The 17,926-nt window shown below is 40.1% G+C and overlaps 1 protein-coding gene across 7 annotated transcripts in view; it reads left to right on the top strand.

The window, feature by feature from the left end:
- The window catches only part of rgs12b (regulator of G protein signaling 12b), a 40,709-nt gene that overhangs the window by 12,352 nt on the left and 10,431 nt on the right, over window positions 1-17,926 (top strand). For all 7 annotated transcript variants that reach the window (XM_026358879.1, XM_026358884.1, XM_026358885.1 and 4 more), the window contains exon 6: window positions 16,213-16,234. In XM_026358879.1, the coding sequence (XP_026214664.1) occupies window positions 16,213-16,234 (22 nt within the window). The remainder of the gene's footprint in view (window positions 1-16,212; window positions 16,235-17,926) is intronic.

Raw genomic sequence — 17,926 nt, forward strand, 5'->3', positions numbered from 1 at the left:
GACAATGTTAAAGATACACACAGGTTTGTTTGAAGAACTAATCTTTAAAACCACAGAAAGTTATTTTAGACAGCATTAAAAAACACCAGCAAGATAAAAATCTGCCTCATATTTCATTTAACTTAAATCAGCTCATTGAATTAACCCTTTTAAATAATGCACACATAAAAAGTCTTTCAAGGTTTAACTGGTCCCACTCGCTTAAGCTATTTATTTAGTAAGACTGATCAGTAAAACATGCACAAATAACTATTCACAAGTCAAATTTACAAATAGAAGTAACAAACAATACACACAATAGGCTGATTGCTGCTGTATCATTACTCATGAAGAATGAGCTGCAACATAATGATGGGCAGAGAAGGATGAAATATCTCTTTAATAGAGCTCAAGTTTTGGTGGAAGAGTCACATCTAATGTGGGCAGCAAATAAAGAAAATTGTTTTACCTGTGCAGACAGTGCTCTGTGTGTCCTGGAACAGCTAGTTAAATGTGACAAGTAATCAGCCAGGTTGGTGTCTGGTGGATTGTTTCCTTAGTGGAAATGTTTTGACATTCAATTTGCTGCTTTCTGACAGTTTTATTCTCTCAGTCTGTAGAGGGACTGACAAATGCACACAATGGTAAAAATGATAAAATGATTAAAACATCACAGAATATTGACTTGTATTTGATTTAGTCTAGCTTCATATGAGCATCTGTGGTCAGTTTCATTTCACCAACTTGGCATATGATGTGTCAAGATGTGTCACAATGTCAGATATTTGGGTAAAAAAAGCCACCCCAGAGAGAAAAAACAATACTGAGTGGTTGGGATCTTTGTGCCATCAGGTGGCACTGCATTAAAAGCAGAAGTCAAAATATGAAGTCATGGACGCCGTCCGGGAATCATCCAGCTTGTTATGTGCAAACAGTTCAAAAGGCAGCATTTGTGATGAACAGTATATACAGGCTTTGCAGCAACATGACATCTTTTCCAGTGAAGGCCATGCTTATTTCAGCAAGGCAATGCTGACAGAAGAGACAGACAAATATTTCAGTCTATATATTGGTAATTTATTAGAGAACAGACTTGAAAATTTGTGAACCAATTCTTGTTAAATTTACAGGCTCTCTTGCTCAATAACAATGACTCAACACCATCGACTTCACAAGCCTGTGAGATGTGGTTGAAAGCTCATGAAAATGCTAGTAAGTTGATTTTTAGTTGAGTCAAATCGAGGAATAGGCTAACAATAACAGTGAACTAAACACAAATCCTGGTACAAGTATGGATATTTAAGGGGTATGCTGAATGCTAAAATGTTAGTATTGCACTTTGTAAACCAAGATGGAATTACAACAGATAAGGATGAGCAGTATTGAAGGAGAAGTGGCAGAGCTATCCTAAATTTAAGCTTGCAACATGCCAGATCTCAGAATTTCCGTCATTCACCTTGCAGAGTAGCGTAACTCATTGCTTAGGCTTTAGCACACTAAGTATGACAAGTACACAAAACTTAAATACATTCTGCCAAACATTTATGTCTGTGTCACACCTGCTTTTCATACACGGCCAAGAGCAGTGTGAAAACCTGTGTGACAGTAGTCTGGGGATGGGTTCCAATTCCCTGTTAACCCCAACCTTTTATAAATGGATACATGAACAAACTTTACCAGTTAACTGTTCAGTTCTCCTAGCTAGCAAGATTGTGAAAAACATTATGTTCTTGTTAGTTATTCATCACTGCTCAGTGTGTGAGGTGGCGCTACATTGGCTATCCTCACCCCTGAGGCCAAATGGAGGATGAGCAGGAGGGGTGAGAGTGTGAGGGGGTGTCAGGGTGAGTACCTCTACTGTGTGTCAAGGCATGTTGAGGAATGCTGGTATTTCTAACTTTGTTGTACACAGCTTAATAATTGCTACAGATTTCAATTCTTACTGTCAACTGGAGGTTTACGCAGCCCCGTGGGATAGATCATTGCTAAATACTGGTGCATTTAATTGTTCATCCATTTGCCCCTCAACCCCCACCCTTCTTGAATGTCAGTTTACTCTCTGTGCTCCAGACATGCATCGAGCATACTAAGCAGATGACAGAGCAGTGAGAGTAACACATTCAACTCAGCGCTAATTTTATGTGTGGGTGTGTGTTTCTTAATGACATGGGGGGTCTCCCTCTGTAGCCATGCCTCCGTGTTCGTTTTGATTGTGTGCGTGTGCGCGTCTCTCAGCTCACAGCAGTGTGGGTGGAATAGAAATTATACAAGGGTGGGTGGAAAAGCAGAGACGGAGGTGGGGGAGAGCAGAGAGGCAGGGCGAGGGAGACGTTAGAGAGGGAGAAGGAGGGGGGATGAGAGAGAGGGAGAGCAAGAGGGAAGGGGAATCTAGCGACAGGGACATTCTATAGCGGTTTGGACATTTGAATGCCATCAAGCTTTGCCGCTTGTCTCTCTGCATGGGCGCGCACACACACACCCGCACTCACACATTCAACAGCTGATGACAATGTGTTCTGAGGGGAGCTCTCACATGCAGTGCTGAGGATTACTTACATCTTCCTTCATGGAGCAGCAAACTTTGAGCTTGGATTCTCAAACGGCCGCTGATCCAGTGAGTAAATGAGCTGTGTGAATGTGTGTGTGTGTGTGTGTGTGTGTGTGTGTGTGGATGCATAGGAATGTATGTGTATGTCTATGCTGTTTCTAGCCTAAACTTGATTCTACTGATGACTCTCTTGCTTCTGTCACATATAGCATGCAAGCTGTGTTAACAGGATCTTGACTGTAGTAAACCTTTGTTTCTGGAGCAGATGATTTCACTTGAATTCTTTTTTTTATTATTTTTATGTCAGATTAAATTTGAAATCTTGTCAAACTCTTGGCAGTTGTACTTATTGTGAAGCTTTACCTGTATTAAAGAGTAACTAACTGCAGTTTAATATCACTGCTCTCTGTTTTTGTTGTTCCTGTGGAACTGATATTAATTTAGTTAAAATACATTTAATATAGGGAAACTTAAGTTGTAAGGCCTATCTCTGGAATGAAGGTCATGTGACCTGAGCAGACCAATCATCTGGGGTTTTTTTTTTTTTTTGCTCTGTTGCGTTAAAGGGAAACCTGTTGATTTGTTTTTTTGGTTCAGATAATTTTATCAGTTCAACAGTAGAAACTGTATTAATGATAATAATTTTATTTGGGAGAAAATGAAACTCTCTGGCAGTAAGGAGCACAGGACATTAGTTTACTAAACACAGCAGTGAGAAAAGCTCTCTGACACCACTCACATGCGCGCGCACACACAGATATAAAAACCTAATTCATAACAGTGAATAAGCACATAATCAGACACTTAAAGATAAGAACCTGCCAAACATTTCTTCTTCTATGTGTGTTTATGCTCACAGGGTGAAGGGTGTGTGCATGTGTGTATGTGTGTGTGTGTGTGTGTTTGTGTTCCTCGTGATATCCCCTGGGATATCTGTGTCAGGGCAGCAAAATCAGATGACATGGGATCAACACCGCTCCTGTACATGAAACACCTCAGGAAGCCAGGAGTCACATCAGATGTGGCTCCAGTTTCACATAAACACAAGCACTTGTTTTAATCTTCATCAAGTGCCAGATGAGTGCAGTTTACCACATCAGCACAATCAGATAGTGTCATGTGTTAGATCAGTCACAGGACTGTGTTTAAATTTACTCACAAAGACAAATTGTAGACAAGATCACAGAAAACTACCAATTTGAAGGTGTAGTTGTGTAGCTGTTAAACAAATACAGTTTTTCTGTGTTTGTGTTTTCAAGAGTTCTCCTCTTAGCTTTTTCTTTTTTGCTTGTGACAGTGGACCAGCTGTTTAGCCAGGAGCTAATGTAAATTACAATTAAGAGAGACAGCAGCACATGTGACAGAGGTTGAAATGGAAGGTAGCTTTAGGTGTCTTCTTCAACAGAGATTTCACACTTTCACTTTCATTAGTGAGTTTTCTAGGAAACAAACAAAAAAAAGATGCTCCAGATGCACAGGCAAATGAAAACATTTCTTTTATGTTAGCCAACACATGTGTTTACTTTCTCTTTGTAATGTGTGGTAGTCGCATTATGAATGAGCTAACTCATCATTGATCAGTGGTACAATGAAAGAGGTGAATTAGGAGCTGTGTTATAGATCTGAAAGCACCAAAACTTTTTTCCCTGCTCCGCCCGGAAAGTGTCTCACCTCAACAAGTACAACAGCAGAGGGCAGTGTTGAGTTTTGTTGGATTCCTGGATTTGAGAAACAACGAAACAGAGGGATGAGAAAGTAATACTGGCCATGATACACAGGTGTCATAATGCACACTGCAATGCAGCCTGCTGCGTGAGATAGTGGCAGTGCCCACGCTGCCCACAGCTGGTTGGTGTATATGTGTCTATGTTCCCAAAAATATTTGTGCTTCGCTTTCACTTTGTCCTCTGTTTTCATTTTAATGTTTTTACAGACTTCAACATTACAAGAAAAACACATCTAAGCTCAACCTTAAACTTAAAGATGTGGATATATGAGCAAGATTTGTGACATCATATATGATATTTAAGAAGCTAATTGAAGTCTAATAAACAACTTAAAAAAGTGTGATCTGCAGGCCTACAATGTGAACCTTGTGAACCTTGTTTTATTAAACAATGTGGTATCTTCGTATTCAAAGATAGAGAACAGACAAAAAGTATATGTTAAATGGATTTGAGGAAAACTTGATGAGACACAATTTATTAATGAGTCAGTCAAGTCGCAGCCATTTTAAATGTCTAAATGCACAACCAGAACTGATCTTTCCCTATGCTAATGCATGTGGTTGGCTCAAAATGCTGTTAGCACAAGTCAGTACTAACTTTTAACATGTGCACTGCATGTGTGGGAACGCACACAGTGTGTGTCTGTCTGCATATGTTGCCCTATTTTCTTAATGTCATCTGATCTCTGCAGGAGAGAATATTTGTCTTTTATCTTGAACTGCTCTAAAAAGGGCCATGTTTTAACATACACACAAAGGAAACAGAGGAGCTTAGCTAGACCACAGGAATTAGGCTAAAGACAGGAGTGAGACATTTCGCATGTCTCATTCCTCTCTCCTCTTCTCTCTTCCTTTTTTCATCAGGATGTGGATTTAGCCAACTTAAACTTTGTCATATCCCTCTTGTCCTTTGTGGCACACTGCCACTTCTCTCTTCTCTTGTGTTGAGAGATATGTTTTGGGCTGAGCACAGGTTAGTCATACACCACTTACAGTTCTTCCTGGCCTGTCAAAGATGTGTTAAAGGCCAGTGCGCTGTCTAAAATGGAGTAGCCAAAGTCTGAATAATGCAGCTTTACTGGTTTCTGAGGTACGTTGATTTAATCAGCTGAGCCAGGCAAACTTGAACGACTGCTGGGCGGTCTTTTTAGCACTAGAAGCTCTGGTAATTAGTGCTCTGGCAGCGGCTGCAGCCTCGCTATGTGTGTGTGTGTGTGTGTGCGTGTGTGTGTGTGTGTGCGTGTGTGGTAGGGGGGCTGAGTGCTGGAGCCATCCCTGATGTTGCTATGATACAGGGACGTGGAAGGTTAACATTACCTTTAACAACAACAATATGGCACAGCATTTTGAGCTCTATGGTCTCAAATGGCACTTGTGGTGCTGAAAAGAAGTAAAGGCAGTAAAAATGTCCTGTTTTGGTCAAATAGTCTTTAAAATGGTACTTTGTCATTAATAATGATTAAAGAAAAATGTTTGTGGTCACAAGTGCCCACATCACTCTAAATGTTTGGTTTTCTCACATTTTTACAGCTCAGCTCTTTATTGTTTTGTGTGGCAACACATCCTGCAGAGAAAGAGACCTGAAATAAATAGACACAATTTAAAAACAGATTTTGCAATAATTGAACTACATTTTATGCAGTTTGAAGAAGGCTTGAATCTTTTGCAGCTTCAGAGTCTGGCACAACTCCAGCGAGAGTAAAGATGGATGAAGACTTAAACATTTGGTTGTGGTTTATTTAGTAGACAAAGGTGTGTATTTTCATGGAAAGTCTTGCATACACACACACATAAATGTTTACTGTTTCTGTTTTTGTAGTGTTTATTTAAGTCATAAATCATTGACACCATCACAAAAAAACATACTGTGGAGAATTAAGTGAAGGTGTAACAGAAACTTTTAGCTCCTTTTTTGCCTAAACATGAATTTAGGGGGAGCTAAGTGTAGGTTATATGTAAAAATTCAATTACTGTGTTAATTATTTGTGAGGCCAAGAGAGCGAGTGTGTGTATGCTGAAGTGGGCTGCTCTGTCCTGTGAAGTGCCCTTGTTTGCTTCAGTTGGCCTTTTAACAAACCTGGAGAATTTTCATTAATCTTTTCAAAGCTAAAGGTCAAGCATCCTCTCTTTTTATTTTGTTTTGTTTCTTCTCCTCCTCTCTCTCTCTCTGACTGTAGTACATGAAGAAAAAAGATCACTAGAAAACATCTGCTACAGTTGAATTTGATCATACCTAAACCGGCCTAACTGTGATTTGCAGGAGTGAGAGCAGGGTGGAGAGCGACGGGTTGTGCTGAACCGTGATTGGCAGGCTGACCTTTGTTCCCTCCCCTTCTTGGTAACTGCTGCCTGATGGGGGCGTGTCACTATGGAAACGGAGCCTCGCGTGTGTGTGTGTGTGTGTGTGTGTGTGTGTCTGCGAGAGAATGGAACTTCCTAGTCAGTCTGTCAGCTCAGTGTGTGGAGGAGTGTGTAGGATAAAAAGGGAGAGGTGTATAATGTAGGAAATGAGACATGTTCTTCTAAAAGTCAGATTTACTTCTTGTGCTTGTGTGTGTGTGTGTGAGTGTTTGAGTGTTTGAGTCAGCTGTCTGCATGAATTTCCTGTCTTAGATAGTACCTAACGAAGCTCAGGCAGTGTCGGTGAGCACGTGTGTGTGAGTTTGTGTGAGTTTGTGCGGTCTAGACATGTAGATTTAGGAGTCAGAGGGTTTTCTCCTCTGTGAGAGGAGAAAGCAGGATGAGCCTGAGGAAGAGGCTCTCCTTCAAGCGGGTCTGGAACTTCAATGCAGTGAGTAGCTTACACTCTTTCTTACTCACACACAGACACGCTCTTGCGGTGGTTAAGAAGTAGCCTTTAGGAATAAATAATACACTTACAACACATTTATTTACTTATGTCCATACAAGCACATTTACTACTACTAGATTTAAATAATAATAACTGATTCTTCTAATTTAGGGGAAATTGTTTGTACTTACTTTAATTGAGTTTTTAGCCAAATGCTGTTTCAATAACACCAGTGTCTGGCTGTAATCCTGCCGAACTGCAAAGACTGGAAAAAAGTAGTCACAGTGAAAATCTAGCATTGCTTTTTGATGTACCCCAACTATGCTTTCCCCAGTGTTCAGGTAATGACAACAGTCTGAGAACGATGTAACAAGAAAGAGAAAAGGAGAAGGAGACAATCATTCAGTACAAAAACTACAGTGCATACCACTCTTCATTACAATTGAGAGGGATGAGGGGGCTGTTCCTTACAACAAAGTACACAGAAAAGGAATGCGTTACTTTTACACCACAAGGGAGAGAGACAAAGGGATGAGACAGGTGATGGTGGGGAGGGCATACATAGGAAGACAAATGGAGATGGATATGGACAAATTCAGACAGGTTGAGGTTTGGGATCTTCGGAAACATACAGGGCAGTAACTCCTGTCAAATAAAAAAGTAATCCTATCTTGTATGTTTAAGAAAGAAAGGACATAGTGAAGACTGTGAAAGTTTGTGTATAAAGGTAAAGTGAGACAGAAAAAGCGAAAGACTAGCAAGGGTTCCAGGCGACTGCAGGCTGTTTCTCTTCCTCTCAAAGCCAGATGTGTTTTGAGCCAGAGTGGCAAATAGAGAGAAAGTGAGAGGTAGAGAAACAGCGGCAAAGACAGGACCAGAGATTGAGACTTATGGAGGCAAAGACAAAGAGTGTCTTTTTTTCCTCTTTGAGTATGATTTGTACATTTTACCTTGACGCCCTGTGTCATGTATGTGTATGAGAAAGAGGGGGGGGGGAAAGGTGAACTGAGTCAGGTCTGTAGTTTCTTGTGAAATTCACTTAATTTAACGCGTCGGTTGGCAGCTGTGTGTGCGAGTGTGTAGACAGAAGTATTTGATCCGAGTGCATTGTGTTTACATCTTGTTCCCTCTTCTGTCTGTGCGACGGTGGTGTGATTGAGGCAACAAGCCAAGTAAAACAGACATTTATCAGCAGCTTATCCTCTGAGTCACATCTTCTGTGTGGCTCTATTGTAGGGAAGCAAACATTATCTGCATTCCTTCCTTTCACAAAGAGTGTATATTAATTCCTACATGCATCGCAGAGATTGAGGTCTTATTATTCCAGAGGTGGTAATAGAGGATTTCATTCTTAACTTTTGCATGACGTTTTGCAATGTTTGTGAGGATGTTGAGAGTCCACTCACACTGAAATTGGTCATTTTTGCATGTTCATTTTTGTCATTGCTTGATTGCTAGCTGTCCTTTTTCACAAAGTTGTTAGAGTTGTGCAGTGTTATCTTGTGGATGCATGGAAAGCACCTTAACTAAGATGCTCTCACCTGCAGATCCTCATTTGACTTTTGGATCACAAGAACCTTAATCAGCTTGTTAGCCTCATCCTTTCCTCTCTGAGTTAAGCTACACTAAGGCTGAGTGGTTTCATGGTTGCCCGTCCTGGCAGGGTGACTCTGGTCTTCTAAATGGCAGCCACTATTCACCTCATATTCAAAAGTAAACACACAGGCACACACACGTTGAGACTGTTGGTGCAACAGCTTCCTCCTCAGTTCGAAGTGTGTGTGCAGTCAGGAAAACTGTGTTGTGAATTCTAAGTCACCTTTTAAGGACAGTATGTGTGTGTCACTTGTTCTGCATTAGGTGTGGTCTCCTATAGTAATGCCAACATTTACAGGCATACAAGCAGACTTGGAGGATATGTTCAGTGTTCTTCCATATTGCAGTTCATTCAGTCATTTTTCATCTACACACATTAGAGTTGAATCTCATTCCTCACTAAAGGTGGCAGTTACAGCTCATGGAGCCAGGAGTAGGTTCCTGTGGTACAAACAGTGTTGTCTTTGTGTGTTTGAGTGCATATGTTATCCCTGACAGCTTCTCACACAGATAGATACTTTTTATTCACCCTGTTAAGTGTTACTGGCTGCTCTGTGTCTCATCCTATAAAACAGAAGGTCTTTTTCCAGGAATCTTCGCCCATCTAGACGCGCACACAGGCAGGGAACATTTTAAAGTATTAATATTATGATAACAGCGAGGACGAAGGGCTGTAAATTGTGCCCAGTGTTTAGCCATAGTTTGAATCCGACATTCTGCCTTCATAATAGATAAAGTTCTTGGTACAGCTAATAGAGCACTTGGGGCCTGTGACCATGCTGTGACCAACCACTCCCTGCATATTCACACACACAAACATAAACCCAGGATAAACAGGCCTGGCCTGTGGCTACAAGGTGGGATTTTATGTTCAGGGAAACATAAAATTTCACCTCCTACATCCTCCCAAACGGAACAAGTCGTGACCTGCAGACAAGGAAAATCATGGTTTAAATGACACATAACAGTTTAAAACATTAGAGCATGTCATTTTATCACTACTATTTTACAAAGGCATAATGCAGTACAACACCCTTCCACTGAACTGCTTATCAACGGCATCTTGTTTGTGCAGCAGATTTCTCTGTGATTCTAGAGTTCCTCACCCATCTTTAACTTTTTGTCAAAGTGTGTAAGTAAACAAACATCACAAACATTACGTGGTTCAAGGTTTTGGAATGCAAAAAGTTTGCTGTACAGTACTTGGTTGAAAAATTAATACCTTTTAAATTTTATTTTATTCTGTTGGTTAAACAGCACGAGCAATTTGGAGGTTTGTGATGGGCATTTTCCTCCTTTATGGACTGCAGCAGACACATTTAGTTTTCTGCTATAAAATATCCTTTTTGGTCATGCATTTATCTTAATCAAAATAATGTATTCTGTGCATTTCAATTATTAGCCAATATACAGCAACTTTGAAATGTTTATATTCTTATTGATATTGATTGCAAAATGCAGTGTTGATTGCATTATGGACTGAATCTCTTGTCTCTGATTGTGTCTGTTATGTAAATTTATTAATTTTGCCTTCATACAATGAGTCATTGTTTTATTCTGTCCTCTACTATAATGTTGTGGACATCCAGACTTTGACTTTATGCTCGTAATACTATACAGCATAGGTGTCAAACTCTGGCCCGCGGGCCAAATTTGGCATTCCGCATTAATCAAGTTTAGCTTATGATGTTGCAAGGTATTGCAAAGCTGGTCCTCAGGATGCCAAGTAATGTTGAACCATATCGGTACAACGGTGTTCGCAAGTACGCACTTTGCTGATCGACTGAGTTCTCACGGAGCTTTGGTGACTTTGACGAACAAGAAAAGAATTTTGAGTTGCTTCCCAACCCATTTGCCGTCTATGTCTAAACTGCACCTGTGCAGATTCAGATGGAGCTGATTGAGCTGCAGTGCAATGACTGAAGGTAAAGTAGGACACTGCAGGACCCGCACAGTTTATTCACTCCATTCCCGTAGAAATGTCCCAGCTCCGTCCACATGAGGCTCGAACCTTGTTTATGTTTGGTAGCACAAATCTTAGTGAGAAGCTGTTCTCAGTGGTGAAGACTAACAAAACAGCACACAGGAGTCGTCTCACTGGTGAGAACCTACAGTCCATCCTGAGAATCTCCACAACACAGAACCTCACAACAAATATAAACGAACTTGTTGACAAAAAAAGATGCAGCTCGGATAAAATGACATAAGAGCAAAGACTGAATGATTTGATTTGTTATTGCTGAAAAGCACAAGTTTTATTTATATTTCCAGGTTTTGTTATGCAGCATTTTCACATTTTGAATTTGTATAATTTTGACAGGATATATTTTTATGGAGAGTGAAATCTTTTGGGATATTTAAAATTTAAGTTTATTTTTTATATAAAATGACATAAGATTAAAGAAATTTGAATGTTTGTTCTTTTAATGTTTACTTTATTTCTAACTTAATATATATTATATAATTTAGAGAGGATATATTTTTATAGAGAGCAAAATATTATTTATTATTATTAAGTTATTTAAGGTTTGTGTTAAAAAAAGTTAAGTTTTAAAAGTTTTAGTGTGCTCAATAAATTTTTTTCCTGTTCGGCCCGCGACCTAAAGTGTGTTTGTGCAACTGAGTTTGACACCCCTGCCATACAGCATATGACGTGTGAACACAGTAACAGAAGCCAATGTTTTGGTGGTTTGCCATTGTTAATTTGGTTTAATCAACCTTAAAGGGCACTCCACTGTAGTAATGGCTGTGTCTAAACACCTAAACCAGATGAACACCCCAGTCTGTAACTGAGCTGTTGTGATAGAAGTTCAGTTGTCAGACCCTTTGCTATTATTAGCAATAGTTGGTCAGAAACTGTTCTCCTGTGTAAGGAGTGTATTTCAAAAATACTGATGATTAGATCTTCTTCTGTTTCGGCTTTTCCCATCAGGGGTCGCCACAGGGAACTCTATCATGGGCATCTTCTACCCTAACACCAGCCAACCTCATGTCCTCTGTTAACACATCCATATATCTCCTCCTTGGTCGTCCTCTTGTCCTCCTGCCTGGCAGCTCCATCTCCAACATCCTTCTACCAATATAATCACTATCCCTCCTCTGCACATGTCCAAACCATCTCAGTTTTGCCTCTCTGACTTTGTTGCTAACACAGGCAACGTGAGCCGTCCCTCTGATGTGCTCGTTCCTTATTCTGTCTAACCTGGTCACTCCTAAGAAGAACCTCAACATCTTCATTTCTGCTACCTCTTGTCTCTTTCTCACTGCTACCGTCTCTAACCCATAGAGCAGAGCTGGTCTCACCACTGTCTTGTACACCTTTCCTTTGAGGCTTGCTGACACTCTTCTGTCACACAACACTCCTGACACTTTCATACTGATGATTATATAGGTAGATTCTTTCTGTCTTCCCAGAGAATCGGGGACTATTCACTGAAATGCACTGAAATGTAACAAAGCGATTCCCAGCAATGGTTGTCATGCAACCTCATAATGGACTCAATCTGAGACAGTTTAAATGGAACAAAATAATGATGTGTTGACATGCTAATTGATAAGAAGAAACCATTAATTACAGCTCTGTGTGAATTTGCAAAATTCATAACCACACGTTCTGAGGTTTTGCTTGGAACTTACGTTTTTTTCTCTCTCTGACAAAAGACAAGTCACAAGTCAAATCAGTCTTATGTTGCTGTGTCACTTATTTCTGCTGATCCTATCTGTGCATTTACTTTATAATGGCGACAAAAAAGACGCTTTAATATCTGTGAACAATGCAAGGACTATGTCAAATATGTGTGTGTGTATGTGTGTGTGTGATATTGTGATTCTCCGTTATCAAGACAATTGCATTTTCCAGTTTTTTGTTTCTCTGTTGATAGGGGTTTGGGGAATAGAGGGAAAGTCTGGAAAACCCCAGTCTTTCCCTGTGGGCTATAAGGAATGACCAGGATCAGCCAGTAGAGGAGGGGAAAACACCACTGGAATTACTGAAAAAAGAATGAGGGAGGGAGTGAAGGAGGGAATGACTGGATAGAGAAGTAAAAGAAACGAGATGACTAGAGGGAAAGAAAAAACAAAAGAAAGGATTTTTTAAAATAGGTTGAAGGATGTTAAAGGAAGAAAAGAGAGGAGAGGGCCGAGGGGCCTTGACCAGGGGCCAAACCACTCCACCACAGAGTACGTCTGGAAGTGATCACATTAGGGCTGAATGGGAATAGGGGGTGAACACACACACACAGAAAAATTCACATATGCAAAAAAATGCACCCCACATACAAAAGACATTTAACAGATGTCGACCGTGTGCCTATACTATATGCTCTAAGCTGCACAGCATGTTGTACAGTAATTGACACATGAAACACATGCACACACCTACTATAGACTATAACTATAGACGCAATATATGCTGTTGAAATGTGTGAGATGTGAAATGTGTGGGACAGCCAAGGGATCAGCTAACCAGTTTCCAATAGTGAGGTTTCTGCATGTCATTTTCTCTTGTCCTCTGCAGTGGTTCAAACCAAAATCAGCCGCTATAAAGTCGCATCAAATCTCTTTTCACACACTTGTGCCAACCTCTGCTCTTCCAGGGACAGTCTGAAATAGCTAATCCCTGTGATTACGCAGGCTGTACCGTCTCGCCAGAACAGACTAGCAGAAGTGAGAGAATGGCCAAGATGATGCACATGAATCAAATCGGTGCATATGATTCCCAAGGGGTTAATAAATTTAAACAGTGTACATTAAGTGTGTAAATAGATATCACAGAATTGTATATGCTCCATCCTTGTTGAACTACTGTTATAGTGTGAAACCAGATCAGAACCCATTTTCTTCATTACAGCGTGAATGTTCAGCTGAGGAAACAGATTAATCATCTGCTAGTAGCCTCTAGTTATATAGTTTCAGTTTTAGTAATTGATTTTTTTTTTTTACTTACTGATGAACTCTTGCAAATAAGGATCTTGTTTTTCTTCTTATTTGCCTGCATTCCTAAAACTAGAAAGCCTGTAACACATACAGTGACTTTAAAGAGTGAATTTCTGCACACTGTGTTGTAGATTCAAATTGAAGTAGATACAATTGTAGTACTAAAAAACAATCACTTTCCTATGGTAGTGGTATCAGATGGAAGCCACTCTGAGTAAAAGGCATACAACAACACTTTTTTTGTGGGAGTTTGTTAAATGTCAAATTAAACTCTTCTGGCATAACTACGAGCCCGATGTCGGGTGAACACTAGGCACTGCTCATCCCCTGATCATACAATCCTTACAGTGAACCATGGTGGTGGCAGCATCATGCTATGGGGGGCTTCTAAAGGGGCAGGGACAGGGTGCAGGAAGACTGGTTAGAATTGAGGGAAATACAGAGGGGTCTCCCTGCACACAGCCTGAACCTGTAGTGGCAGTATACCTTTGGACATGACCATGATCTAAAGCATATGGCCAAGACAGTGATGAGTGAGCCAACCAAAGTGCAGTCTTTAACCCCATAAAATATCCATGGTAGATGGCTGTTCACACACTTCCAATACTATAGACAGGCCGGTTCAGCCCTTCAGCTCTTTTTCTATGCAGCCACTCCAACAGCCACACTGTGGAATACTGGCAGAACATGATTTAACATAATCTCTCTGATGTAAGCAAGGCCTCCCTTGAAAAATGTTATCTGGATGGCAGCATATGTTGTTCTAAAACTGTATAGATTGAGTCAGTGAGGATTCTTAGTCATGAGGATGAGGTTATGTGGAAGTTGACTCATGGCATGAGGACGTCTTTCTTAACGTCACAACATTTCACTATTCATCCAGTTCTTCTGTATGTGTCATTCAGCATTAATGTGCCTTCGGAGGTGTGCAAGAAAGTGGCACTTTTTCTGGATCCTATTTATATTGTATACTGTTTGTTTTTTTTACCTTTTCCTTTTTTTCCTACTACGTTTTTTCATACATTTGTGGATTCAGAAGTGCTTCTGAGCCCATGCAGTGATTTTCTACTTCACTGCCACTGAATCTTTTGATGATTATGTACCATAGATGATGAAATCCCAAAGTTGTTTGTAATTGTATGTAGAAATACAGTATTCTTTAGGTGTTAAACACATGTTTTTTCACCCCTGAGTGAATTGACTATAATTCACTGTTTTTTTGGGCTAGTAGCACTTCCCTCTATTATTAAACCTTATTTTTAGTCAGTGTTTATGTACCCTGCTCAGTGTATAGCTTGAATATAAAGAGATCAGAATTAACTAAATTAATGGCTGGTTAGAGTCTTTTGCATTGCCAAAGGGACTTGTAGTCACTGTGTTCAGTGTAACTCAAAAAGAGGAAGCTACTTCAATTCACAGAAATGAACCAAAACCCTTTATAATGACTGATGACCATATGATAATCAGAAAAACATCAAGTCATGTAGGAGAGTCCCATGGGTGTGTGTTGACTAATGATGAGATTGCTCAAGGTTAATTTCCAAATGCAAAAGTTCATTAGCTCTGCTCATGTAACTGCTCCCCAGCATGTGAATAAGCACAAAAATGGTCATTAGCAACATTAGTGGTCAGATTAACGGTATCCAAAACCTCACGGTGGTTCAATATTATATATATCAATATATTTTTTTGTTTGCTTGTTTTATGTTTAATGTATGCTGTTCTCTGCTATTTGTGAATACTTCTCAATGCTTTCTTCTGTCTCCCGTGTTCTCCTTGGCAAACAGTCTTGTCTTGAATACCTTCTTCTGTCTTGCTCCTGTCTGTCTCTCTTTCTTTCTTTCTTCTTTCCTTTCTCCCTTTGTCTGCTCCTCTCCCTTTGCTCTGTCTGAGTAACAAAGCGTTTCAATGGTAGTGTTACCTGTATTACTGATGCCTGTGTTGAATGATCTCATCCTAGCTCAGCATGTCTGGGATAAGAATGACTATATTATAAGCTGTGTGTGTGTCAGGGGAAATGGGATTTGAGTCTAAAGTTTTTTGTTTTAATATGTGCTTTTGTAGATGTCCGTGGCTGTGTCTGTGCAAGTGAAAAATAAGATGCGAGAAAGCAGCTGAATAGATTCAAGTTGAAATTGAATTTCTTTAAACTGATAAGGTAAATGGTTAAACTGATACAGTATCTGTAATTGGTGATTGTCTGATATGCAGGCAAACATGACACATGACTGTGAAAACGGGGGCAGGTAGGCAAAAAGTTCCCTCTTGCCCAATTTACATACACGCACACACACACACACACACATACACACACACACACACACACTGCAAGCTCCACTCCTCTGAGGAGATTTTCTAGTAGAGCAAGCATGGTCAGTTCACTGATGATTCCTCCCACACACAAGACAATGAGTGTGGGCGGGAACCTGACTGTGTCATGATGTGAAAGTGTGTGTGTGACAGTGGGCCATGGCCTCTGAGAAACCCAGTCTGTCTGTCTGTGTCTCGATGTGGCTTAAAGTGCATGCCCTAGCAGCTGCCTCCTGGCTCTTGTGTGCTGCTCAGGCTTGTCTGAATGTGTGTCATCTGTGTGGTGACAGAGAGTCCTAATCCATGTCTCTCTGTGCTTTTTTACAGTCTGCTGCAGTCTCCGATGGAGGTGAGTAGATAAGTCTTTTCAACATCTTAGAATCAACATCTCAGTATCTGTTTAATAATCTCAATTTCATTACTATTTTCTGTTTTGTCACACTATTACTATTAGAAATTCACTCACTTTTTTTAGGTGGTTTGATAAATTTTAAGTAACATAAATACCATATATGTCTTAGCACCAGTTGTCGTACTACAGCTTTGCAGGGTCATCATCGTGCTCATTGTGGACACCTCAATGATATCAGTCTCTTTTACTAAATTCACATTAACAGCAGACAATCTGGTTTAACCTGCTCAACTTCTGCCCCACGTCTGCCTGTTCTGCTCCTGTTGTAAGGCTGCAAGCCAAAGACAGTCCCGAATTTGTAAATGCTGCACATGAAAACATGTACTTACAAGTTATGGATTGGACATACAGTATGTGACTCATCAAGTTGCAAGACAAAATTCTGACATCACATCTAAATTAGATGCAGCAATGTGATATCTGAAATTTCTACATCAGTATAATGTAAAAGGTAAAGTTTGTATGGAGGACAGGAGATATTCTAAAGGAGGATAGCTCACATCTGGACAGAGCTCCTTCAAAGGACAAAAGTTAGCTGTACCATGTCTGTTTTTGTCAGGGTGTTTAATCATTCAATAGGAGACTTCTAATGGTGCTTTAAGATCTCACAAACAAAAGACATTTTACATTAGATGGGAGATTAAAGTAGGTAGAGGAGGTGTGAAACAAGAAAAAGGGTTGTAGAATCTATGGCAGACATGTTTACAATCAAAGCTAAAGCTAAGGAAGTGTTTATGGTGGCTTTTCACATATGCTAGGTGTGTGGAAGAGAGAATGCAGTCTCAGTGAGTGAAATAGAAAACTGGCTTTCCTTGTGATGTAGAGAGCATGATTGCATAGTTTAATCATGGTGCAGTTTGGCATCAAGAAGTGTATAACTCAGTGAAGGGTAAATCTCATCTTAGTAGGTAAAGGAATCCTGCACAACTGAGCTTACACTTCTCTCACAGTGAGAGGGTTTGTCGTAAGTGAGACCCAAGTCAAACCCGGTATCACATGTCCCAGGTTTTAAGTCTAATAATCAAAAATGAAAAGATTAACGGTAGTCTGAGAGATTAAGGTAAGGGCGGTGATGTGCTTGGTGTTGCTGTAATATTCTCAGTGATTCTGTTTTGAGTATTTTTGAAGCACAAAAAGATAAAAAACTCGTATCTGCATCAACCTCATTTTGGGTCTAAATGTGCGTGTTTTGAACTTCCTCTCCACATATTCTTGGTATGATAGCATGAATTTAAGGTTTTCCTGTGCACATGCTAAAAGCTGTCACTGTATTATTGTTCAATACAGCAATGATACTGTATGTACAGACTGACTTTTGAAGGCCTATTGCCGTTAAGACTAGACAAATATTCTTTGTTTTTGGCCTGTGTGTGCATGCATGTATGAGTGTGTGAGTATAGCTGTGTGGGGGTAGTAGGTCTCATTAGTCTCAGTATAGGCCTTTTTTAAAAAGCTTATCATCAATACTTCAGTGTGAGTGTGTGTACATGTATATGTGTGTGTGGGTGCTCCAGCATTTCTTGTTCCCTCCTACCTCTGCTCTGAATTATTCATTACATTGAGGCCTGTGTGCGCTCATATCATTTACCTGCAACCTCATGGAGGTGTGTGTGTGTATGTGTCTGTGTG

The sequence above is a fragment of the Anabas testudineus genome, chromosome 1 (assembly GCF_900324465.2).
Source record: "Anabas testudineus chromosome 1, fAnaTes1.2, whole genome shotgun sequence".
NCBI classification, from domain to species: Eukaryota; Metazoa; Chordata; class Actinopteri; order Anabantiformes; family Anabantidae; genus Anabas; species Anabas testudineus.